Below are 27,877 nucleotides of genomic sequence, written 5' to 3' on the forward strand. Positions count from 1 at the left end.
TCATAACTACAGAGGGGGTGGGTCCTCTTCCACTCAGTCTGCCATGTTTCACTGCCCTGTTTCCACTGCTTTTGTGTTTTTAGTGACCACAATAGAAGAGGGTGATGTGCGGGTTACTATATATAAACATTTAAAGAATATCCTTTCATAAAGCTGAGGAATTATAGGAAAAAACTTTCCTGCATAAGCAGCTCAGATTCAGGATAAGGAGCAAAGGGACAAACTTATCAGCAGCGTGAAGGCCAAACAGCTGCTTGACCCTGGCAGTGTCCCTGAGGCCATGCTGCAGAGTCTTGTTACCTCATGCTGGCAGCTTCCACAGCAGGATATACATAGTCTTCTGCAGATGAGCCAGCTTACAGTGTGCCAAACTGGACATGTACGGGGAACATAATGGCCTTCCATGGCAACTCAGCCCGTCAGCAGAACCACGTCTGTAGTCATCGAGATTCATAATAAACCGCTTAAGATGCTATATTTGTTGTAGATCAGACAGAAACACTGAATGCATTAGCTTGAGGGACCATGCCAGTTTCATCAAATAAACTTCCAACACCGAACAGTTTCTGTTACTACAATCAATGGAATGATCCAATCACAGGAACAGCTGACAAAGCAGTGTCACCACAGGGCACATTTAGAAGACTTTCTGGAGCTTTTGATAAAATCACATGATGAGATCTGCTCCCTCTGTAGATATAACAGGCTCTAAGGTAATGAAAACATATTATTTTCTATATTTCTGCCAATAGAGATGCTAAATAAACTGCACTGCATTTAATAATTCTCCTTTGTGTTCCTGTAAATTTGAAACATAACACAACTAACTAACATTTTCCAACTGCAAAGTTGTCTCTCAAATGTGTTTTCATGTTTGACCAATATAATGAGTCAGCATTTTTAGTGGTCCTCCAGTTTTTAATTTTAGTGGAAAATTGAGTTACTATCACTAAAATACACTGCTAACACTTAATGTGTTAAACTTCAGGGATATCAATCTTTCCATTTAGTGATTGTGAATCAGTTTCACCTGCTTTAGTTTAAATAAAAGTGACAACAGGTGCAATGGAGAGGCAGAAGCAGGACAACCCTTTACCCTTACTTTACTTACTGATTTTTGGTTTCCATTGACAGTTGTTACCTCATTTTGTTCTCAAAAAAATTTACAATCTTTTCAACTTGAATAATGAATTCTTCAAGATCTGATGCGTGATTGAAGTGTTTCATTTATTTGATCAGTATTTTTAGGATACAGTAATGCACATACAGTTTAACATTCTCAATAATGTATAGGTTAAGCTATAAGTGGAGGACACGAAGATAAAGGAGTGAGCAAACATGGAGACCATGGAGCGGTTATTTATAAAACTAATAGTTTTCACTTGATTAGATGGTTTGTTAACTTTATGACATGCATGTCAAACATTTTATCATCCATGTTTACAGTTACTTAATGATTATGCTTATTTAAGATTTTACTAATAATGGTAGCATCTTCATGAAGAAAATAATGTATACATTAACCTCAGTTAACATTAGAAGATGATTACTAGACACAGTAGTTGACTGTTAATGTATTCACTAATGTTAATCTTTATGAACTAATAAATATAGCCAATAGTATATATACCATAATCAATATGAACATCATAAGTAGATAAGTAGATACTAGTTAGCTGTTTATTACTAAATTATTGCTGTATTTAATATTAATTGTATACCCTTCATGTTAAATGTTAAAGTAACATCTAACTGAAGCTCAAAATTCGATAGGTATGTAGAAACAAATCATCTCTCTCTCTTGTGCTGGTCAGGCGACCATTGTACAGTCTGTAGTTATGTCTGTGTATGACATTTTAGTTGCACATATTCTTCATTTGCTTTAATAGCATAAGTTCATTCAATACGATCTGTTAAAGAACTGACTGAAAAATATGTTAGTCCCCCTCCCCCCTGATTCAGACACAGGGCTGAGGGGAGTTACAGTCAATTTCAGCCCCTTTCTCAAACCTTGGGTCTAAATAATATTCTTCCCCTATGACGGCACGTGGTCTTATCAGATCCCTGAGGTCTGCGAGGATACAGGTCCAGGGACAGCATCTCAACGGGAAACACCTCACATCTGCCTTTCACAATGTTTCTCTACAGGGCTTCCAAGACTAAACACTCTTTTTGTGCTGACCGCTCAGGCTAATAGTTATTTCCCTTGCAAGCTGTCTTTTATTTATATGGATAAGCATTATAAGATTAAACGCTGAAAACTCTCTTTTCCTATTTCAGTTCATACATCTGCTGGTACTTATCTCAGCATCCACTGAGACACCTTTTAATGTAACTTTCCAACTAAAAAATGTGTAAAGACAGGTGACAATACAAAGTAACTGTATTGAGTGTGTGTAAGGTGTAGTTTTAGAACAAGCCATCACAACAGCTTCAGTGTTCTTTGTCAAGAATTCTCCAAGTGTAAAAAACTGTAATGGAGGGTTGGACGGTATCACAACAGCTTCAGTGTTCTTTGTCAAGAATTCTCCAAGTGTAAAAAACTGTAATGGAGGGTTGGACGGTATATTTCTAAAGACATTTTCTCATTTAGTGTTTTGATGAAGGTGGTAAGGAATGCTATCATAATTCTGATAGTTAAGTTGCATTGGGATCTAGTGACTGTGACAGTTATAGCATAATTGTCATACTCAAACCAGCCCTTGTTCTGTATAGCATCTGAATTAGTTGTTCCTACACTCATTCATGTTTTGCCATTTTTCACTGGAACATTAAGAAAAATCCATGCACCTCCCATGCATTGAGTCGGAACAGAACATCAATGTGCATAGGACCAGCGCAAAGGAGACTCACATAGCCTGAATCCACCCACCTCACTGAGGTTGACTAGTCTGTCTGGTTACAGGGGAGGACAGAAAAAGTGTGCAACCACCATTTGTAATCAAAGGTTTCATGAGGACCACTGAATTGCATTTCTCAGTGCAGTTTAGTCGTTTCAAGCTCTCAGCTCCCTCTGCTGGCATCTTGTTGTAATTGAGTTTAGTAATGACAACATACAGTACAGTATTCCTAAGGTAAATCAGCAGACAGCTTGGCAGCATGTATATGTTCATAACCACTAATACAATCATAAATCAGCATATGGTTCTTCCCTCATGGTGGGAGTTCCTTTTTAAACAACCTCACATCACCAGTGATTCACAGGGCGATATTGCAAAATAATCTGTCAATCACCAGTCTTAGACCTGCATATACAAAATCTTTGATCAACTTTGGAGACAACAGTGGAGTCCTGGGAACACTTGGTTTGGTGCAATGTGATAGACTGCCTCACAGTCTGAGGTGAATAAGTGCAGTAATAGAACACACAGCAAAGAGGAGATGTGTAAGTGTGTGACAGAAGACATGAACACGGCTAGCTAGCAACTTGGGCTGGAAGACAATCCAGTGGGTGAGAATACTGAATTTTATAAAATGAAAACCCAGCTAAAATATCAAATCAGAAAGTTTATTACAAACATCAGCCATGACTCAAACCATCTCAACTTGCTTAAACTAAAAGTTCTTCAAAACAAAGGCAATATTCAAATAAAACATCAAAAACTGCAGCTTTGACACATGCATTAACTATTGTTGTTTCTATTTACACTTGACTATGTCTGATTACTAAAGTCTAAACTAGCTTTCAAAGGCAACAGCATCAAGCAATCAACTTGTCCATTTGAGACATGTTATTGACAACAGTCCTCCTGACGAGTAGCATAACAATATGTCTATTCAGCCAAAACAGGATGAGGCAGCCTCAACAATAGACATGAGGCCTTCTGTGTCAAGTTGTGTGAGGCTGTACCACATAAACTGCAGAATCACACATACAGTGAAATAAAGGCCTGCTGTGAATCTGAGATTTTAAAGGGCCACCATCTACCTCATCTGAGAATCACTATTGCTGCTAGCATGTCCTCCTCACAGGGTCTTTAAATCAAGGCTGTAACTTAAAAACATGAACAAATTTGACGAGATCTAAAGTGTAGTCAAATACACTACTGCATCCTCGCTACATTGAGAGTATCTGTGATGACATTTGTGCATAAGTGTTTGCCACACACTAATTTGTATTGCGTTTCATCACATTTTTTTACGCTACTTAAAAACAGCGGATTCGTTCTGCCGCATTTCCTTTCCCTGCTCTCCCTCCGTCTCTGTCACTCAAGTGTCTCTCTCTCCCTCACACACAGACACACACACACCTACATGCACACTGCGTCTGTCTCTACGAACACAAGATCATCCCTGGAAGTAAAATCATGGACAGTTGATATTCGGATCAGAGAAGACGGCTGGTGAGATTCATGAGTTCACAAAAGGTTGGTATGGCGTGAACACTCACACATTAAAAAGTGGTATAAAAATATTTTATGTTCTGACTACAATGAATTGTTTTTGTATAATATTTATCATAATAAAGTTTGGTGTTCCAATTATTTTAGTTTTTGGATGCTATGTTATGGCAGGGAAAAATGGACAGCATGAGGAGGTCGGCTATGCGGGCACTGCAGCTGATTGTTTATCAACTTGCTGTTGGAAAGGGAAAAAACCCAGTTGGTAACAGTGTATCCACAGTGCAAAATATGAGCATGAATTAGAAAATTAAACAGTACAAAGGAGACATTGAGTCTAGTTTTTAAATTCAAACCTACATCATAGTTGAAAAATATAAAAAAAAGATTTTGACTTGCTTACTAATCTAAGTCAAAAGCTTGATTTCACATAATTTTAACATCACTGAGACACAAAATCAAACTTTGAAATGTTGACTTTGAAATCTGAAAAATGTTGACTATATCAAGAAGAATAGTTGACTTGGTATTTTATATTTTTAACTTTTCTAACTACCAAAGCATTATTTGAATCTTAAATAATCATTTTTTTCCAGGCAGAATGGGCTTCCATACTTTAACCTTTCATTCTTGAGATGAAAAAAAATTAACATGTTCAAAATCTATTTTTAACAAGAATTCTCATACACACTCACTCTATCAACTCAATGTTAGAAGAATAAGGCAGTGACTATGTCACAGTCCATTGTGCAGGTTATGATATCTCCATTAGTTTTGCAGTTATTTTAATACATACAACATAATGTAACCAGACTATATAACAGTAAGGACTTGGAGTGATAAACTTGGCCCCATAGTCGTTGGGATTCTGTAAGATATGGAAAATATGTTGTTATTACACAGTGAAAGAATTAGTGGTTAAATAAGTACATACATTTTCTCTGAGCTGTAAGCATGAGATATGTACAAAAAAAGTGTGTTGTAGAGCTGTTGTATGACTGAGTCTAGTTTCAGCAGCTATGTATACACACAAACTACAGTTCAGTTCTCAGGTAAAAGTTCACTCTCAGATGTGCTGTTATTAAAAAATCCTAAATTTCCCACAATTTCTTAAATAAAAAAAGAAAGATCCCCAAAGAAGGGATGACAGCTTGCTGCTTTTCAACACTGAGGCAAGTCGAAGTTAACACATGCTGGTCCAAACATCTTGCCGTGTTCCTGCACTGCAGGTAAAGAAACATGCATCCTACGACTGCAGACATTTACAGTGGATGTTTTCAACACTAATATAACCGTTTATTCTGTTAAATTCTAGCTATGTTGAAAACCTTACACATATCATATCTCCACATTTGGCCATTAGTCTCTAAAAATCACCTCAAAAATAATATGCCTCCCAAAATACCAAGGATTTGACTTTAGATTCAGATTATTCCCTTAAATTGAACCTCTTGAAGTTCTATGTATGTTTTATAGTGAGAGGCACAGGAGAAAGCAGCATGGCAGCAAGTTTGCACTACAAACTAATAAATGTATACTGGATAGATAACCTGAATGCTCTCCATACAGAGGGAGAAAATCCCTTGTCAAACAAACCCAGCAGAGCTCCAGGATACAATAAACAGGTACTCTAACTGTGTAAGGTAGATATTCTCTTCCTTTGTCATTTTCAATTCCACCATCCCGTTGCCTGAATCTTACACTACAAACAGACATAGTTCTCTTTCACCCACAGACAGATACAGTTATCAGTTACTTGAATCAACAGTAGTCCATGTTAGTACAAGACCAGGTCAGCAAGCTGCTACAGCCCTTTAGTTATTTAAAAGAAAAAGAAAAAAACATCTTAAAACATAAAGACAGGATGTACTGGATGTGAGTTTACTCTTCCTCCTCCTCCTCGTCATCATCCTCGTCATGGCAGTGGGTGATCTCCTGTGGAGCCTGAGGGAAGAAATGGGGGGGCTGGATCTCGCTGATGGAGCGGGTCAGCTGGTGCCGTTTGCACTCCATCTCCTTGAAGTCAATGTCATGGCGGTTTCTTGTGGCCAGCGGCGACTCTGTGTCAATGATGTTGACATGTGTGTGTTCCACTGTGGACTCATGAGGCATCTAGGAGGGAGAAGTTTTAATATAATGGCATTCATCAAAAAATATAGCTAGAGCAGATGACACACATTTGGGACTGTATAAACTTTGCCCTAAGTAAGAAGTAAGAGTGGATCTCACCAGCACATGTGCAGCTCGGAACAGATAGCTGAATGGGTAGTAGAGCAGGTTGATGAAGGAGGCAGCATACAAGTCAGCATACCGCATGACCTGGGATGCAAACAGTGTCTGCCGGGATCCGCTGCGAAACAAACTTCCCATCATGCCATAGCACATGTCCATGTCGTGTGTCACTTTCTGAAAGGGACAGAGCAGTCCTGACAATTTTCCTCATTCTTGAGGATTTTAGCAGCCATAATCTGTCATCTTGGCAGCAGACAAAACATTCCTCATGTGTATATTAAAAGCGCATCAATTTACATATACACATATTGAGAAAACACAACCAGAAATATTCAAAATATTGCAACAGTGGTAGGTTTTTCTTTTTTCTTAACATCTGGGTCTTCTATTAAGGTTTCAAATGAAGCTTTGAATGTCTTTCATCATTGTTTATAATCTCATTTAGGGTACAGGTTATCAGGACCTACTGGGTGTACCTGTTCTCCCTCAGCTGACTGCAATCAGTCAGATAAGGGGGGCTGTAGTTCCCCTGCTCAGTTGGTTTTGTGTCTTCAGGGAGACAACACCAGAAGTTGGCTCTCTGTGTTGTCTGTTTGAGGGAAAATGTGAGTTGAGTGTGTTTGAGATTAGTGTTGCACGGTTAACCGATACAAGAAAGGTACCGCGGTACCTCACGTTTTATTAGTATCAGTACTTTATGAATTTTGTGCGACAGAGGGGCAGCACATCTGTGTGAGCAGCTTCTCTCTGTATCCTCACTGCCTGCAGCCAGAGTGGGCGTGGTTTCGCGGTGACAGCCAGTCACAGAGCAGAGCAAGACAGACATGGCTGAAAGTGACATGAGTGCTCCTGCAGACTGTCCAAGGCTTGTTGAAGAAGCAGACGCACGGAGCGAAATATGGAAATACCTTGCTAACGTCGCCGACAGTAAGGACAAGCCCATGGACACAAAGCCCTACTGCAAATGATGCTTTAAATCTGTAATGACCAAGAGAGCCAACACGTCCAACTTGGCCAAACATCTAGGACTTGTTCAAAGAGTTCAAGGAGCTGCAGATTAGCGATAGATAACATAACAGTCCGATGTGGTTCCACACATCTCTGTATGCAAACGCAATGTTCACACTGGTAACATGAACTTTACCATAACATGCGCTGGTGTTCACACGTATGCTGATCAACAACACCACTTATAAATGATCTATTTCAAGTCAACCAGTACTAGTAATGTAACGATAGCATGTACATTTTTCTCAATAATTTATAATATACATTGTAATTTATATAATTAGAAAATGTTCTGATTAGAGCACAGACCTCCACCAGGTCTGTGGTCATTTGTGTGTAGTTTGCAGGCTAATAATCCAGGGTTTGAACTTTATCAACATCAAATGTGAATTGCAACATTCCCTTTTGTGGGATGAATAAAGTGTTATCTTATTTTATGAACTGCCAGACTTACAGTTAATGTCATTCATGTTCATTATTTTTATGCTGAATAAAATTGTAGTTAATGTACTCTTATTTTTTTTTCTACTAAAAGCACTGAGCTTTTAATGGAAACTTAGGTTATTTAATAATCTGTGAGAGCAAACAAGACAAATGAACAAAACAAGAAGACACTTGGCAGTTAAATGAAGCTAAAACAAAAATCGAAGAAGTAAGAGACAATGTCCAAAGAAAACTGTGGTCAAGATATGATCAAAGTGAGCTTGAAACTGCAAACATGGAAGCAGAAAATGTCTGTGATCAAGTAAATAATGTACCTGTTGAAAGCACAAACTTAGAATGCTTTGAAAGCACCTGACTTTCTTGGAGAGCAGGATAATTATGTCAGCTATGGATCCCCATGATGTCAAAGGAAGAGTAACATGGCAGAGTCAAGGATATAAGAGCAGCCAAAAGCAGGGTTGAATTATCATTGCATGGAGAACTGCGGTGCAAGCTCTAGCTGCTGAAGCTTCAGGAGTTGGTGGATGGAGAACACCAGCCACACAAGCCACACGAGCAACACAGATTGTGAGGATTAAGCCAACCACTCTACCTATCTTCAGTGGCTGCAAAAGAGAATATCATAGATGGAAGAAGGGAGGGAGAGCCTGCAAAGGCAGGGAGAGCCATCTGGGTCATCTGAAGTCAAGAAGATTAACCCTCTGGGTAGTATGAATGACAGGATTTCAAAGGATATCAGGCTCTCAACCTACAGCACTGCAGAGGACTATTCAGAGTCATGGAAAACAGGTATGGAAACCGATCAACCATTGCCATAGAAATCCTTGAAGAGTTTGAGAAGATACCACATCTGAAGGGAAACCAGCCAAGGAAATCCATCAGCCTTGCATAGTCCATGGAGAAGGCCTTAACAGGTCTCACAGTGCTTGGAAACTCGGGCAGCATTAAGAACCCACTGGTAATCAAATCAAGAGTGGTGCAGAAAGCCTTTCACCAACAAAACAACAGCCTTAAGTAGGACAGCTTTGCTCGCTCAATGAGATCAGCGAGTATGCCATCACAAGGGTTAACATCTGGGACAAACTGGCCGGTTGCATTGCACAGTTAGCAATATGGGAAATGGCAAGCCTGCCCACCTCTGCTCACTTGAAAGATGAATGCAGAGTGCTTGAAAAGGATAGTTATGTGTATGACCTGGACAGAAAACTGGACAAAATCATAGGAGGAATTGAGGAAATTTTAAATGCTGGAGGATTCTTTCTGAAACCATGGGTCAGCTCAGGGCAAAGTGGGAGGGGCAAGGAGCTACAGCAGACGTGTTGAAAACAGAAGTGAAACAAAGCACAACCCTTATACTTCAAAATCAAATGAGGGATGAAGACAATTAAACCTTGGGCATTGGGAAACCAAGTGGAGGAAGACAGACTGTACACAAGAACCTAAATCAACTTTTCCAGGATAAAAAAGATGAGAATGGGCAAGAATCTTCTCAAAGAAGAGGTGAGAGATCTGAGATACTGAGCCCGATGACTAGAAGAGGACTCCTAAACCAAGTAGCTGAACTTTACGACCCAATTGGCTTAGTTCCCTTGCCAAACAAAAGGGGGCAATCCTTATCAGGAAGGCATTCCAGGAAGGAGGGGGTGGAGAGCTGACTATTCAGCTGTTTGAAGAGTATGTGCAGCTTGGACAAATTGCACAGGAGCCTCATAGCACCTGACTGGAAAGGTAACCCATGAGGAATCACCTTCTCAGATGGAAGTGACAAAACCTATAGAGCTGTGATGATCCAGAGGTGGGAGACAAAGCAAGGAATGGAAAAATAAAACTGGAATGACATTGAATGAGTTGTCAATGAGTTACTGTACTCTCCGTACCAAGCCTTTTTCACGTTGGGCTGGAGTTGAACAAATCTGATAACTTGACAGTGGCACTTCACATTGCTGCTTTTGATGATTGAACATACAAGACGTACTGGTTTTAGACTGCCCGTGGGGAAAATCAACATGTTTCGAGTCCATTCTCCATTAAAAGCTGTTTTCGTTGCCCACATTTCTCTTTTTAGAGCACGACATGTGAAATACCTCTTCTGTGACTTAGTCTTCCTCCGACAGATGTCTGTGTGTGTATTTTTCACTCACTCAAGTCTCCCAGCTTGTGTGAATGCACTGATTTGATTGGCTACATTGAATCACGTGAAGTGATTAACAGTGGTACAAGATGTGCAAATTGCAAAAATGAGCACAAAATTCAAAAACTTCTGCGTGCAAATATCTGTATTTACCAATTATTGTGCATGCTGGTCACATGGGCCTGGGGGAAGCTGACTAGGCCATTTAGCCAAGCCCATATGAAGGACCTCTGGCCCTAATAATTCGCATAGTTTCAATAGAAAACTTAGTTCATGTTCATGCCCTAATAATAACACCTTCAGTTTCATGGAGCCTTGCATGGTTTGTGCTCTGGCCCTAACTACCTTTCTACAGAATGGCTGAATACATGTGTAAAAACATTTGTAAATGAAAGACAGGAAGAAATATGCATTCACTGGAGAAGGTTCTACCTTAATGCGTCTCTGCAGCGAGCTGATGTCTGGCCTCTCATTGCTGCTGCTGTCCAGATGCCTGTGGAGCAACCCAAGTTGGTTAAATTACATAATCACAAAGACATTTTATTTAACAAGACAAAGACATGACTTGGTTTTGATATGAATCAAAGAAATTTGTTTTGTTTTGGCATATATTTTCAAATCTGCACACCATGGCCGAGGATGATGTGATTTAAAATGGTTAAAAACTGACTTTTCATTCAGCTCAACTTACATTGTTCACCATTTTATCAACCTATTATTCTTCCACATCACAATGGAAATCATGAATCAATTGACATGGTTTTGATTATCTAGTTTGACTGCTGGGCCATGGCAAAGATATGCACTTTACTGAGTGCCATTCTAGTTTGGTCATTCTGTCAGTAACGGCAAATAGTTAATTCTTGAGGCAAACGTACAGATGTTGGAATTACATCAGATATGTGTCTGATCTGGCTCTGCTCCATCGCAGCAGCAGAGCTGACAGGTTTCACTCTAGTCCATGTGTTTACTTCCACTGGCTTTGATGCGTTGTGTATCTGCTCTGTCGCTTTTCAGCTCCATCCCAGCTCTGGCAGTCAGGACCCTGCCAGATGTCTGGATGTCAGAGTACAACAAAGCAATTCAGCTGAATTCCGCATAGAGTAGACATGAAGTCACATGCCAAAACAATCTGGAATCTTAGAGTTCCAGTTATTTTGAAGGTGTACGATAATGGAAGCCTGAAGATGGTGATAATAATGTGGTCGGCATCTTGATATGAATAGTTCAACATCTAGGGCAACACTGTCAATCAACCTCTCCTCATTCAGCTGTAGTCCTGTGCTCTGTCAGCACAGAACCTGTCTGTTTGTCAAGAGCAACAACTTTATCTGTGATGTTGTGACAGTGAGTATTTCTTAAGGAACACATTTATGTAACAATGGTCAATGGGAACAAACCTCATCAACCCATTGAGGGCTGGATTCAAAATCACACCAAAAATCTCAGCAAAAAAACTAAATCACAGGGTGATCCAGCTTGTGTGAATTTTATCATGGCAACTCATATTGCGACTCAGTAGTATGTATGGCCCAAGCATGCCTGTATGCACCCCTAACTACGTCTGGGCCTTCTCCTGATGAGTCGGCAGATGGTGTCCTGGGGGGACCTCTTCCCAGACCTTGATCAGGGCATCAATGAGCTCCTGGGCAGTCTATGGCGGTTCTTGGCAGAGTCTGATGCACGATACACAACATCCCATAAGTACTCAATTGGATTTAGGTGGAATGCCCACATAGTCTGGCTACATGAGGCTGGGCATTGTCCTGAACCAGGAGGAACCCAGGGCCCACTGCACCAGCGTAAAATCTGACAGCCGCTCTGAGGATTTCATCCTGGTATGTAACAGCGGTCAGGGTACCGCTGGATATGGAGGTCTGTGCAACCCTCTAAGGATATGCCTCCCTAGACCATCACTTCCCCACCAACAAACCGGTCATGCTGGACGATGTTACAAGCAGCATAACATTCACCAATGCATCTCTGCCACGTGTCACTTGTGGTGTTCTCTTGCAAATGCTAATTGAGCTGCATGGTGCTGGGCTGTGAGCACAGGTCCCACTAGAGGACGTCAGGTCCTCATGCCACGCTACTGGAGTCTGTTTCTGACAGTTTGGTCTCCTGGTGTCTCCTCTATGCTCTTGAGACTAATGAGACCCACAGCAAACTTTCTTGTGACCGCACATTTGGATGGGCCATACTGGAGGGGCTGGACACATTGTCAAGCCTGATTGGGCTGCAGGTACCACCTCATAATAGCTCTAGTGACAAGGACACTGCCAGAATATGACACTAGAGAAGTATCATGTCAGTCACAAGGATAAGGAGAGAGCAATTGTCTGTGGCCACTGCATGCAAAACAACTTCCTTTTTGTCTTGTCCTGTCTTGATTTTGCTTCTCCATTGCACAAGTGCATATATATATATATATATATATATATATATATATATATATATATATATATATATATATATACACATATATATATATATATATATATATATATATATATATATATATATGTGTGTGTATATATATATATGTGTATATATATATATGTGTATATATATATGTGTATATATATATATGTGTATATATATATATGTGTATATATATATATATATATATATATATATATATATATATATATATGTGTATATATATATATATATATATATATATATATATATATATATATATAATGACAGAACGAAGACCAAGGACGCTTACGTCGCCCGGATCGGCGTCACCGGGGCCCCACCCTGGAGCCAGGCCTGGGGTTGGGGCTCGCAGGCGAGCGCCTGGTGGCCGGGTCTTCGCCCACGGGACCCGGCCGGGCGCAGCCCGAAAGAGCGACGTGGGCCCGCCCTCCTGTGGGCTCACCACTCACGGGAGGGTTCAGAGGGGGCGGGTGCAGTGGGATCTGGGTGGCGGTCGTGGGCGGGGGCCCCGGCGACCCAATCCCCGGATGGTGACTCTAGCCATGGGGACATGGAATGTCACCTCACTGGGGGGGAAAGAGCCTGAACTGGTGCGAGAGGTTGAGCGGTACCGACTAGAGAGAGGCTGGACTCTCTTCTATTCTGGAGTTGCCCGCGGCGAGAGGCGGCGAGCTGGTGTGGGCTTGCTTATAGCTCCTCGGCTCAGCCGCTATGTGTTGGGGTTTACCCCAGTGAACGAGAGGGTCGTTTCCCTGCGCCTTCGGGTCGGGGATAGGTATCTCACTGTTGTTTCGGCTTATGGGCCGAACAGCAGTGTAGAGTACCCGGCCTTCTTGGAGTCCCTGGGAGGGGTACTGGAGAGTGCTCCAACCGGGGACTCCGTCGTTCTTCTGGGGGACTTCAACGCTCACGTGGGCAACGACAGTGTTACCTGGAGGGGTGTGATTGGGAGGAACGGCCTCCCCGATCTGAATCAGAGTGGTGTTCTGTTACTGGACTTCTGTGCTAGTCACAGTTTGTCCATAACGAACACCATGTTCAAGCATAAGGGTGTCCATATGTGCACATGGCACCAGGACGCCCTAGGCCGGAGGTCAATGATTGACTTTGTGGTCGTGTCATCTGGCCTCCGGCCGTATGTCTTGGACACTCGGGTGAAGAGAGGGGCTGAGCTGTCAACTGATCACCACCTGGTGGTGAGTTGGATCCGTTGGCAGGGGAGGAGGCTGGACAGACCTGGCAGGCCCAAACGTATTGTGAGGGTCTGCTGGGAACGTCTGGCAGAACCCTCTGTCAAAGAGGTCTTTAACTCCCACCTCCGGGAGAGCTTGGACCTGATCCCGAGGGAGGCTGGGGACATTGAGTCCGAATGGACCATGTTCTCCACTTCTATTGTTGACGCGGCTGTCCGGAGCTGTGGCCGTAGGGTCTCCGGTGCCTGTCGTGGCGGCAATCCCCGAACCCGGTGGTGGACGCCGGAAGTAAGGGATGCTGTCAAGCTGAAGAAGGAGTCCTACCGAGCCTGGTTGGCCCGGGGGACTCCTGAAGCAGCTGACGGGTACCGGCAGGCCAGGCGGGCGGCGGCACGGGCAGTCACGGAAGCAAAAACTCGGGTCTGGGAAAAGTTTGGGGAGGCCATGGAGGAGGACTATCGGTCAGCCTCGAAGAAATTCTGGCAAACCGTCCGGCGCCTCAGGAAGGGGAAGCAGTTCTCCACCAACACTGTTTACAGTGGAGGTGGGGAGCTGTTGACCTCGACTGGGGATATTGTCGGGCGGTGGAAGGAATACTTCGAGGATCTCCTCAATCCCGCTGACGTGTCTTCCATAGAGGAAGCAGAGGCTGGGGACTCGGAGGTTGACTCATTCATCACCCAAGCCGAAGTCACTGAGGTAGTTGGGAAGCTCCTCGGTGGCAAAGCAGCGGGGGTGGATGAGATCCGCCCTGAGTACCTCAAGTCTCTGGATGTTGTAGGGCTGTCTTGGTTGACACGTCTCTGCAACATTGCATGGCAGTCGGGGACAGTGCCTCTGGACTGGCAGACCGGGGTGGTGGTCCCCCTATTTAAAAAGGGGGACCGGAGGGTGTGCTCCAACTATCGGGGGATCACACTCCTCAGCCTCCCTGGGAAAGTCTATTCCAGGGTACTGGAGAGGAGAATTCGGCCGATAGTCGAACCTCAGATTCAGGAGGAACAATGCGGTTTTCGTCCGGGCCGCGGAACACTGGACCAGCTCCATACCCTCCGCAGGGTACTCGAGGGTTCATGGGAGTTTGCCCAACCAGTCCACATGTGTTTTGTGGACTTGGAGAAGGCATTCGACCGGGTCCCTCGTGGCATTCTGTGGGAGGTGCTCCGGGAGTACGGGGTCGGGGGCCCCCTGTTAAGGGCCGTACGGTCCCTGTACGAGCGGAGCAGGAGCTTGGTTCGCATTGCCGGCAGTAAGTCAGACCTGTTCCCGGTACATGTTGGACTCCGGCAGGGCTGCCCTTTGTCACCGGTTCTGTTCATTACTTTCATGGACAGAATTTCTAGGCGCAGCCACGGGCCGGAGGGGATCTGGTTTGGGAGCCACAGGATCTCATCTCTGCTTTTCGCGGATGATGTGGTCTTGTTGGCTCCTTCGAGCCGGGACCTCCAGCATGTCCTGGGGCGGTTTGCAGCCGAGTGTGAAGCGGCTGGGATGGGAATCAGCACCTCCAAATCTGAGGCCATGGTTCTCGACCGGAAAAAGGTGGCTTGTCCCCTCCGGGTTGGGGGAGAGCTACTGCCTCAGGTGGAGGAGTTTAAGTATCTTGGGGTCTTGTTCACGAGTGAGGGAAGGATGGAGCGTGAGATTGACAGGCGGATCGGTGCGGCGGCCGCAGTAATGCGGTCGTTGTACCGGTCTGTCGTGGTGAAGAGAGAGCTGAGTCGAAAGGCGAAGCTTTCGATTTACCGGTCAATCTACGTTCCTACCCTCACCTATGGTCATGAACTTTGGGTCATGACCGAAAGAATAAGATCCCGGATACAAGCGGCTGAAATGAGTTTCCTCCGCAGGGTGGCGGGGCGCTCCCTTAGAGATAGGGTGAGGAGCTCTGTCACCCGGGAGGAGCTCGGAGTAGAGCCGCTGCTCCTCCACATCGAGAGGAGCCAGTTGGGGTGGCTCGGGCATCTGTTTCGGATGCCCCCGGGACGCCTTCCACGGGAGGTGTTCCTGGCATGTCCCACTGGGAGGAGACCCCGGGGAAGACCCAGGACACGCTGGAGCGACTATGTCGCCCAGCTGGCCTGGGAACGCCTTGGGATCCTCCCAGAAGAGCTGGAGGAAGTGTCCGGGGTGAGGGAAGTCTGGGTGTCCCTGCTCAGACAGCTGCCCCCGCGACCCGGTAACGGATAAAGCGGTAGAAGATGGATGGATGGATGGATATATAGATATATAGATATAGATATATAGATATATAGATATAGATATATAGATATATATAGATATATATATTACCTTGTCTGTGAGCATTTGTGCCCGAGTTACATCAGATATATTTTCATTGCCAGTTGTGGATGTTAATAGTGTATACATCAAGTGAAGATTCAACAGCAGAAATATTTGCATTTATTTGCATTACTCATACAGTGTTTATATCTGTCCCCAACAGCCAGTTTACCTTGTTATTCACAAACACAACACAAACATAAGCTGATGTTAGTGAGCCAAGGCACATACCAAAGAGAACTCTCTGTGAATTCAGTTAACTACTGTCTTTTTTCTTTTCCATTCTCCTGTCTGCAATATTGTTCATGAAATAAAATACATTTGCTTTCCATTTTCAGATGTACTGTAATGTTAATATTGACTGCCAGCTGGCGCTGGAGTGAAGATAATACCATTTTTAATCCCAGAAGTTTAAAAACAATCTCTGAGCTTTCCTCCCGTCAGTAAAAGGTTCTGGATCAGAGCATAATCTGAAGTGACTCCAGGTGTCAAGTCTCCAGAGGGTCTGCCTGTAATCCAGAATCTAATGGAAGAAGTTACATTTTGTACATTCAACATAGAGGAACTCACTTGTAGAGCTCTGCGAGGAAGCAGTCCAGGGACTGAAGTTCCTCAAATATTGCTGAAAAACAACACCTGGCATTAGTTAATCACATCACATGTGTAATGGCTTAAGTCTTAAATAACCAGACAGTCTCAAAATATGCTGCCACGTTTTACTTTTAACAGATTGGAATCTTTGCAGCTCTGAGCTTCAATTATTTCATGGTCACACTGTTTCGATTATTTGCACCTTGTGAAATTCACATTGGAAATAAAGTGGTAACTTATGACCACTCACATGATCTGTTTTATGTAGTAGTGCATTAGTTTACCCCTAATAAAATCTATTAAGTTCTAAAAAGTAGCAGTTACTGCTGAATAACACTGTGGTTAAAACAGAGCAGGTATAAAGCCATATGTATGTATGAGTATATGTTTCTAGCCTCACAGCTCTTGTCGGTCCACACATGTAACTCCTGGGCCAGCTCAGGTATCACCAGGAAGGTCCTCCAGCCCTGACGCTTTTTGGATTTAAGAATGTCACCGAAAATGTGGTCTCCGATGTAGATAATGTCCTTTCCTTTTGCACCCAGCAAGTCACACACCATGTCTGAAGAACCTGGGAGTGCACATATGGCATTTTGGGCACTTATAATGACACTGTCAAAACCTCTTGAGGCATTAATCAATGAGGTTATAATTATTTTCAAATAACTTTCAGAAGTAATCCTCTGTTGAAAGGTGTATGATGATTAGTGAGAATTTTCCAGGAACAAAGATGTGTTTTGATTATAGACCTGGAAAGTTAGCATGAGCATCACCACCTGCTTAAGGCTTGGAGCTTTGTATGACAACTGCAGATATGATTGTGGCATTCTCTGTCTCTCTATATATAGCCTAAATACACATGGTATAACATTACAGGCTGGTGGTACTAATGCTGTCCAAACTTCAGTCAGTGTATCAGGTGTTTTATTCCTGTGCAGCAAAAAGTTGTCATTCATGGAATATCTATTTTTAGTGTCTCAGTCATAAATCTATAACTGTCATTTAAAAGACCATATTTGCATCATTACAAAATACACAGATCCATTGACGACCTTGGCCTGTAATATTGGCAGAGACCTTATTTACCTCCAGAGTAAACAATCCCATGCTGGAGAGGTCCGGTGTATGTGCCAATCTTCAGCCGACCTGTGGTCTGAAACAAATCAAGACTGACTCACACACTCATATCAATTCTATTTACCTGTATTCAGCAAAAATATGGTTGCCACAAAATAACCCTTTAGTATGTCCTCTTTCACGCTGTGCATATGTTCTCCCAGGCGATTTGAGCTGGCTGTCAAATGTTTGCAGCATTTGTTGAAATGCCAGCTTTTCAACGGTATTAAAGTGCTGCATCTCTTTGGCGATGTAGCGAACTACACTGTGAGTGTGCATAATTTTGCACTGTCCTGTTTCTATTTAGTTTGTCGGCTAAATGCCCCAGTGATTGTGGACTGTCGGGAAGACGGAGCTGGCCCCTCTGTAGCTTTAGTTGTAGGAAAACAAACAAGCGTGCAAATGGTAATTATTGAGGCCAGCAAAATTACTGAGCTCAATTTTATTTATCGTATGATTAATTGATTTATTGATTATCGTGACAGGCCTAGCTATATGTAAATATAGGCAGAGTATATTTCATTGTCCATGCAGGCTTATGTAGTACACACTCACAGTGTCAACCTGCCGCAAGACTGTCCCCTCTCCAAAGAACACAGGTTTGCGGGCGTCTACCAGGATCAGGTCAAAGTACGACTGCCAGGGCCGGTGTGGTGTACCCGGCTGCAATAAATACCAACACACAGACAAGCAGATTTGTGATTTCTATGGCTTTTGAGTAATTCCTGGATGTACCATGCCATATACCACCAAAACAATAAAAGAATTGTTCTCTAGTACACTATCATCCTTCAATATCTGTCCAGACATTTCTAAGCAGTGTGATTTAATTCTAATTCATTAAGATTCCTGACAGTGCAAATGTTACTGAGTCATTACTGAGTGTTACCTTTGGGCCATGAGGGAAGTCAAAGAGGTAGGACATAATTTTCTGTGAGAAGACAGATAATATTTTGAACATCCTGACTAACAACACAACAAAACACAATAAACTTACGTCATTAACATCACCTAGCATAAATACATCATTAGGCCACTTACAGTACCACCATTCATGCTACTATGAAAATGAATCAATAAATGATGTGCTTGACAGTGACTATAAACAATGATTTCACCTCTGTGTATTTGTAGTCACTGTTGGTGGCTAGAAATACTTTGGCGACTTCATTCATTCGACTGAGGAGGAGAGGAAGCTTTGGCTTGGTGGAGGATAAAAAGAACAACCATCAAAAAAGCATAAAACATTTGACTGAATAATATAGCATTTGTTGACTGAACTACAAAGTAGAAGTCAAAGTTGTTATATAGTGGAGATGCTATGTAAAATGTAAATGAATAAGAATGAAAATCAAAACCGAATACTGTCAGCCTATATTCAATAAAGAGAGTACAAAAAGAGACACTTAATGTTGGAACAAATAACTATTGTGTATATTAAATATACACTCATTTGGGTGGCTGTAGCTCAGGAGGTAAAGTGGGTCATCAATTAATTGGGAAAAAGCACTATAGAAATGCAAGTTATTTAGAATTTAACAGTTGGGACAGGATCATGTTTACCACTGTGTTACATCACCTTTTCTTTTTACAGCAGTCAGGAAGTGTTTGAGAAATAAAGGACACTAAAGTAACCAGTAGGTTTAATGCTAACTAACTACAGGGTATATACAGAAATTCTTGAGTTGAATTTAACACCTTTAATACCCTTTTTAATACCTTCACAATATTTTTTAATACCAACACGATATTAATTTGGCTTCCTCAGCGCACTGATTAACAGCCTCTTGCCTTCCAAATGCAACTAACAGCGGAGTTGCTTTTTCATTGGTGTACAGGTCACAGCATATTTTATCCCTTAGACTAGCACAGTGTTTGACCAATGTGTTATGTTTTAACTTTAGTGCCAGCATGACCTGCACATTTTGTGTTCCCCACATGTTGCAGGAATCGACAGCAAAATCTGCGGTTCATGGATGGATCTCTCTGTGACCTTCATCAGTCAAATTTGCGCACTCATTCTTCATGAAAACATTATTTTCTGCCCTTTCTCACCACACTCCTGTCTTCAGAATTGGACTCATCCTCTGAGTTATGATTTGACTGTGGCACATCTCTAGGCTTATCAGGGAGAAAATAACCCAGAGATTCCACGTGTCCGGTGCGTTACTGCTCCGATCTGGTTTTGCTGTGCCATAAACAACAAGACAAAGTGTTCCTGACCAAAGGATTACTAGAAGAGCTTGTGCTTGTCTCTTTTTTGAGATTTGTGTGCTGGTGTCAACACAGAGTGTTTTATTTTGAAAAGTAACCAGATGTTATATTGTTGGTTCAGTGAGTGACTTCCTGTCTGCTCGGTGCTCAATTCAGCTGAATTTCTGCGTCGTGCTCTGGCATCCCTTGAAATAGAGGTCCTGCATATCCGCTGCGGACTGCCGGAGCCCTTCGGAGCAGATACGCAGCGCAGTGGACCTGGTGGAAGTTAAATGGATAGTTTGTGTTTTTTGAAGTGGGGTCATATAAAGACACTAACTATCCCTTTAAGACATTATCTAAAGTGAAAAACCAGCTCAGCTCCGCCACGCAGCAGACACATATCTGGTGGAATCGTGGAGTTCGTTTCACCATTGTTCGTTGAAAGTAAGCCTGTGTTCAAAAAAAACGATCCACAATTCGATATCGATTCACGGGGAAAAAAAGCGCCATCGATCCAAAAACATGTGGATCGATTTTTTTAAATAAGTGTCTGCACTATTTTCTTGAACGCGAAAGGGACTATTTTCTCCAACGCGCAAGGAGCACTATAAGAAGCGCTTCCCGGCAAAACGAAACTTAAGGAAATATCAAGATAGACGAAGCTGCAGATATAAGAACACCGCGGGGAATGAAGTCGGATGTGTGGAAACACTTTGGCTTCAAACGGTATGGGGACAGAGATGAGCTGGACAAAACAAACGCAGTGTGCAAGTTGTGCCAACTAGAAATAAAATATCTGGGCAATACCACCAACCTTAGGAACCATATATCCAGGCATCACCCCGAGTTAGCTAGTGCTAAATTATCTGACACGAAACAGACTGCACTTGACGCTGCTTTTGGTGTTAAATTCCCCTCACAGTCTACGCGTGCTTTGAGCCTTACAGAGGGAGTCGGAATCTTTATTTGTAAAGACCTCCGCCCCTACAGCGTAGTCGAAAACAATGGGTTTCGGCTACTAGTAAAAAGGTTAGAGCCACGCTACGTCTTGCCCAGCCGAAAACACCTAAGCGAGAGAGTCATTCCAGATATGTATGCCAAGTCAAAAGATGCCGTTGCCAACTTGCTGCACTGTGCTGAGAGAGTAGCGTTGACATGCGACTGCTGGACATCTAGAAATGCAATATCATATCTGACGATTACGTGCCATTACATTGACGAACAATGGAGGCTAGCTTCTAGTGTTCTACAGACCAGAGCAGTGGAAACGAGTCACACTGCAAGTAACCTCGCTGACCTGCTCACTGAAGCCATACAGAAATGGGACATATCTGACAAAGACCCCGCAATTGTTACAGATAATGCAGCGAACATCGTGAGAGCAGTGCAATTAACGGGGCATTTTCATATGGGGTGTTTTGCGCATCTCATCAACTTGGCATCGCAAGCAGGTCTAAAAACTCCCGCTGCCGCGCGTCTGCTGGGGCAAGTAAGGCGAATTGTGTCATTTTTTCACCGAAGCCCCACTGCAAGCCACGCACTAAAGGAGAAGCAACAACTTCTTCAGTTGCCTCAACACAAGCTCGTGGTGGACGTCACGACCAGATGGAACAGCTCCCTGGATATGATCGAACGCTTCCTTGAGCAGCAGCCTGCCATCTCGGCAGCGCTGCTTTCACCCGAAGTCCGCAGGAGGGAAAGCGACATCTACACCTTAACGGAGACAGACATCACCACCGCAGAGGAAATGCCTCAGCCCAATGAAGACTGCCACACTCGCCATCTCTGAGGAAGCATCTCCAACTATGCCCATGGTTGCACCACTGCAGTTCCAACTTCTGAGACAGATGGCATTGGAATGGATTGGATGAAGGAGTTCAAAACAGCTGTTCATGACAACTTGAGTTCAAGGTATGTTCATTTAACATTTCAATTTCTTAAGAACTGAGCAGTGTTTGTTTGCATGCCTGTTTCATCTGTATGCATTTACTGTAGGCATAACATGATAGTATATACAATGCATGCATGTATGTTCTATCTATCTATCTATCTATCTAAAGTGATATTTGTCCCTCTGTATAGATATGAAGCTCTGATGGATGCCTTGTGTGTAGCATCATCACTGGATCCGCGTTTTAAGACTCTGCCCTTTCTGTCTGATGAGGCACGTGATGCTGTCTTCCTGAAACTGACCTCTGAAGCTGCTCATCTGAAGCAATCAAATGATGTAAGTTTGCAGATTCTGTTGTGTGTACATTTTAAATATTTAGAAGGAATGTTTGTTTTATTGGGCAAGATAATGCATTATTTCTGTTTTGTTTTATAATATTTTTTTGCATCAGGAAACTACACCAGAGCAAGAAGACACCTCCCCAACTGATGCGGCGATGCCTGTACCAACTCAACCAAAGAGGCAAGAAGAGTCATCTGCTCTTATGGCTTTACTGGGGTCATCCTACACACCAGAGACTCCACCACAAAGGAAAACTCCCTCTGAAAGGGCTGAGGAAGAGGTCACCATCTACAGGAAAGTACCCTCTATTCATCTCTCTCAAAATCCACTGACATGGTGGCAGGTGCATGCAGAGGAGTTTCCTCTTCTGGCAGGCCTAGCAAAAAGGTATCTTTGTATACCCGGGACCAGTGTCCCATCAGAGAGAGTTTTCTCAACCGCTGGTGACATTGTTAGTGCTCAAAGGAGCTGCCTCACTCCACAGCACATAGACCAGCTTCTTTTTCTCCAGAAAAAAATCAAAATTCCTGAAGACTAGAACTTTTACCTGTGAAACATAATTTCTTACTTGCAGTGGTTGTGGACCTACTGCTTTTTTTTGTTTTTTTTATGGTCATTGTTGGTTTGTTCTGGTCTTGTTTTACTCCTGCCAGGAGTATGTTGTTCAACCAAGAGTGCCACCAACTGTCATGTTACACTCTGAGGCAGATCAGTTTTTCTGTTCATTTAATCCTGCTATGGGTATGTTATTCGACCAAGAGATGGCCACCCACTGTTATGGTTAGATACACTCTCTGACTTATCAGTCAAGCACAATTCCTTGACTGATGAGCTTTTTTTTTCTTTGAGGTCAGAAACCCAGCCCTGGGTATGTTATTTGACTAAAAGAGGGCCACCAAATGTCAGTTTTTATTTAGACTTCAAATAAAACCTGGATATGTTTTCATTTCAAAATAAATAACCTTACTTTCAAATTTGAACTCTTGTCTCTCTGTGTGTCCTTCTTACACATACACAGATACAAGCACAAACACACATGGGGCTGTCTTTCAATAGGGTGAGTTTTTATTTAATCCAGCAATATTAATGCAATGAATCGATATCGAATCGAATCGGATCGAATCGTGGATCTAATTGGATCGGGACCTAATGAATCGAAATCGAATCGATCCAGGAAATCTGGATCGATTCCCAGCCCTAGTTGAAAGTGAAACATTTTCCTTCTGCCCTCGAAAAATGTTTTCAGACTCTTCCCCTCCACACAGTAGACACTTACAGTGCTATTCCTTGCCCATCTAACACACATTGGCCTGCCACCTGTCAGTCAAGATTACAGATTCTTTGATTCGCTTTGGTTCCCTTCCACTACCGGTCACAAAATGCCACAACTTGGTCGCGGTCTGGAGCCCTGGAGGTGCAAATAGTTTTACTGCATTGCACACTGTCTGACATCACATCATCGATACCTCTCAGGTCTCAGGTCGCAGAAATAATTTGTATAAATAAATCCACCCGATTTTTAGGAGATAGGCCAGCACTTACCACAAATGGGAAAAAAAAACTAGTAGTTGGATAGGGGTTCGAAAATGTAATACCCTGTCAGATCAATTTTTCATGGCCTTAATTTTTGCTAATTTCATTTACTACCTTTTAATACCATTTACAACCCCTTATATATCCAACTGGACACCATCCACTTTTACCAAATTCACCTGTAGAATGCTGTGTTTTTGAAGGATTCACACAACTTTCCCAGTTTTTTGTTGCCCCTGTCCCAACTTTGCTGTAATCAAATTCAGAATGAGTGTATATTTGCAAAAACACAATAATGCAATAATGTTTATGAATTTAACATTAAATATCTATCTATCTATCTATCTATCTATCTATCTATCTATCTATCTATCTATCTATCTATCTATAAATAAAGAGGATTTCAAAAATCATCATGTTTAAATTTGTTTTACACAGCGTCCAATGTTTTTAGAACTGTGGTGGAAAAACAACATTACCAGTTGGCTTACTTACATCTTTAACCACATACTTCTCCAGGTTTTCAACTGTTTTCTCTTTTAAGGAGCCCTGTGTAAACACATAAATCAGTGAACTGAGGATTGTGAACAGACTGTAGGAGATATACTACAGCTGGCTGGAAACAGCTTTAAGTGCGAAAAGACATGATTCTACCTTGAAATGAACCCAGTCCACTCCGTCTCTGACATCCTGAAACATGCTCTTGTAGGACATGAACAGGTCACCATCTTTGAAGCCAGTCTCACAACTACAGAGATGAAGTCAGATAAATGCAAGTCAACATTCAAGTCTCAATTATATGAAATTCTGAGATCCAGAAATAACAAGGATCAGCTTTTCACTCAGAACAGAAGCTTCTCAAAGAGCAGTTAAAGCATCGTGGGACACTGAAATAGCAGTGAACAGAGTTTACCAAGTTACTGACAAAATGTAATTGAACACATAGTACTAATTAATGTGTTTTGAAAGTAAGAAGTTACTCTACATTATTGCTGTCTGTGTAGTGTACTGCATAATTGGTTATTTGTGGGTTACTTTCACCAAAACAGAGATGAAAGGGAAGACGATCAGTTGTGGGGTGACTGATTTGTTGATAGCCAATAACAGCTCATTCTACCATGGCAGAAAAGATACATGAAATAGTCTGTTGGACTTCTCAAAACTCCAGGGGCTGTCCTGGAGTGAGAACTCAACAGAAAAATTGTCGGGATACTTTCAAGTTGTAGGCACTAACATAAAGAAAACAAACACGCTCAACAATGCTGGGCAGGAATAATACAAATACGTTGCTTTTTTGCTTGGCAGTGAGTGATGTACTTCACAGGATATCGAAAACTTGGATTACTTTGAAGAAAAAGTCTTTCCAACTCTTGATCAGTGGATCCTTACCAGAGTAAAGGAATATGAAGTATTGAGGAGTGGACACAAATTAGGACTATTTTGCTTTACCATGTTGGCAAATCTGAATGAATTATACTTCCGTTCTTGTGGTTTCCAATAAATGAACTTAACTACTAAAATGTGGAGAATCTAACTGATGTAACCATCTACAGTAAGTCAGCAAGTATATCATGATGAGCTGCACTAAACTAGCTTGAATAGGTCACCAGCAACCTCGTGGGTCTGACTGGGTTAAAAATAATCTATATATAGATTTTAGGTGGTCATGCATTACTGGACATAGTAAATGTAATATTACTGAAAATATTAGAAAGCGTTATATAAGAAAGCGTTATATATGTTAAATTACTATGTAAAGTAATACATAACTGTTAAACACTTCAAAAGCAGCATGTTAGCCCAAACACTGCTGAACATAATCACTGTCATTAAACAAGCTCTAACTGAGAATGTCACATAAAATTCAAACAGTGTTAATATGCAATACCTTTTGTATCTTGGGCAGTTACTGAAGAAGTCAACCAGGCACGCAAACAGATACGTTTCTGAGGAAGAACAATTAAGACTAGAATCAGTGAGACTGCCTAGAGACCCAAACGTCAACATGTATCAACAAATCAACAATATAGACTTAACAACTGTGAAATCATGTCAGTGAACTGCATTTTATGCACAAATATTTCTATTTAATTCTTTTAAATTAGCATACATGCATACATTTCTTTTTTAACATTTTTCAGAGGACAACTGCTTGGTAAAGCAAATGTTAGTCAAACTAACAATTCAATTCCTCTCACTTTTTGTATAAGGATGATGTGATTATGTCTCTTGCTTTCACTAAAGTTCTGTGTCCATGTGTTCAAATGCTTATGTTTAAATGTGCTTTTATCAGTGCCTAAATGCAACATGATAAATTGTTCTTGTATGTGTTGTGTTCTCATATGCCATCAACCTGCCAGGGACAGCAGTCATCATCTGAATTAGTAGTTATGTTACTGTACTTGTCTGTGCTTATGTGTTGTTTGTTTTTTTTAATGCCATCAACCTGCTAGGGACTGCAGTTGAAAATTTCCCTGTATGGGGAAATTCAGCACATTTACATGAGAGACTCTGGTGCTCATGTTAATTAATGTGCCTTGTCCCTTCTTTAAATAAAATAAACAAACATATACTACAAGTTTAGACACACCTTGTCATTCAATACTTTCCTTTATTTTTATTAGTTATTAGTACACTGAAGATCAATACTAAAGACATCAAAACTATGAAGGAACACATGGAACTAAGCAGTAAACAAAAACAAGTACTAACCAGAGGGGATGGCATGTCGCTGCATGATGCTGCGGTAGCCATGCTGATTCAGTGTGCCTTGAATTTAGAATAAATCACTAACGATTTTAATGTCAAAGCTGTCATGCAAGCTAAAAAGGTGGCTACTTTGAAGAATATAAAACATTAATCATATTCTGGTTTGTTTAACAATTTTCTGTTTACCACTTAATTCCATATGTGTTCTTTCTTAGTTTTGATGTCTTCAGTACTGATCTACAGTGTAGAAAATAATAAAAATAAAGAAAAAACATTGTAAGAAGGTGTGTCCAAACTTCTGACTGGTATTGTAAATGATCTGATTGTACAGCTATTATGGAGATTTTCTTTTGTTTTTCCAAATGGTAAATCGACAGATTGTATAGTAGATTGTATAGATTGTATTTTCTAGTCTACAGACTGCTCAAAGCGCTTTACAACACTCAGCACACTCACCCATTCAAACACACATTCATACACTGATGGCAGAGGCTGCCATGCAAGGTGCCACCCTGCCCATCTGGAGCAATTTGGGGTTCATCATCTTGTCCAAGGATAGCTATTTATTCATTTGAATATATTTAATAGGGCAACGCAGGTTAACATAGTTCCAACACAAAGAATATAATCTGCTGCACAATTTAATAGCTATTGCTAATTTTCAACTCTTGTCCCAAGGTGTGCTTTCACATGTAAAACATAAAACATACAGCTTTCATACTTCGACATGTTGGTAGGAGATCCGAGGAATTTAACCAGCAACCTTCCGACTGCTGGACAACCCACTCTACCTTTTGAGTGAGCTGCCTGAAAGAGGATTTCGGATATTTCAAAGTGCTCTGCATGTTTGAGTGCCACGCCGTCTTTGATCGTTCTACTGACTGACATACTGTGTAGCCAATCCTTTTTATCTAAAGTGCACAATAAATTTAACAACAACATTCAACCGTTAGTGATTTAAGCTGTCTGTTATTTGGCAACTCTGGACACTAGTTAGCCTATCCTACAGAATCAGACTTTAATTGTGGCAGTGGCTGTCCAGCTGGGGTGCCAAAGAGCATGCACACTGAAGACATACGCCAACCTAGTCCCCTCACAAGGGGTCCTGGCTGACGGACCTCCACTGTGAGGCCGCTACCGCCACAGGCTCCACTCTCAGGCCACCTCCACTGTCAGGACCGGAAATGCATGGGATAAATTTCAAAATAAAATCACGAATGCGGGGGTGCTAGGGAGCAGCCAATGGAGTAGGTTGCGTGCTAGCTGAGCTCTGCAAAATATGTGATTAAACTTTTTTTTCGGCGCCCTGCACTAGCAATGAGATGTAAGATTTTCACCTGAAGCATTGCCCGATGTTTTCAGCCAACTCTGATCTTTATTACTCCCACCTTTTCTTTGTAAATGGCGAATCGGCCCAGTCTACGTA

The 27,877-nt window shown here is 42.0% G+C and overlaps 1 protein-coding gene across 7 annotated transcripts in view; it reads right to left on the reverse strand.

Moving 5' to 3' along the window:
• Positions 1-1,208: 1,208 nt before the first annotated feature.
• Positions 1,209-27,877, reverse strand: part of nt5c2a (5'-nucleotidase, cytosolic IIa) — an 82,517-nt gene continuing 55,848 nt past the window's right edge. For 4 of the 7 annotated variants that reach the window (XM_037123669.1, XM_037123668.1, XM_037123670.1 and 1 more), the window contains 12 exons: positions 25,631-25,688; positions 24,397-24,490; positions 24,238-24,291; positions 18,899-18,982; positions 18,670-18,711; positions 18,336-18,443; positions 17,751-17,817; positions 17,065-17,235; positions 16,644-16,695; positions 10,588-10,648; positions 6,570-6,746; positions 1,209-6,452 (listed from right to left, as the gene is read on the reverse strand). In XM_037123669.1, coding sequence (XP_036979564.1) covers positions 6,222-6,452; positions 6,570-6,746; positions 10,588-10,648; positions 16,644-16,695; positions 17,065-17,235; positions 17,751-17,817; positions 18,336-18,443; positions 18,670-18,711; positions 18,899-18,982; positions 24,238-24,291; positions 24,397-24,490; positions 25,631-25,688 — 1,199 coding nt within the window. In that variant the 3' untranslated portion in view covers positions 1,209-6,221. Of the gene's footprint in view, positions 6,453-6,569; positions 6,747-10,587; positions 10,649-16,643; positions 16,696-17,064; positions 17,236-17,750; positions 17,818-18,335; positions 18,444-18,669; positions 18,712-18,898; positions 18,983-19,835; positions 20,143-24,237; positions 24,292-24,396; positions 24,491-25,630; positions 25,689-27,877 lie in introns of those variants that run through there. The other 3 variants (XM_037123671.1, XR_005079264.1, XM_037123674.1) reach the window with 3 other exon arrangements.

Source organism: Acanthopagrus latus, chromosome 15, assembly GCF_904848185.1.
Source record: "Acanthopagrus latus isolate v.2019 chromosome 15, fAcaLat1.1, whole genome shotgun sequence".
NCBI classification, from domain to species: Eukaryota; Metazoa; Chordata; class Actinopteri; order Spariformes; family Sparidae; genus Acanthopagrus; species Acanthopagrus latus.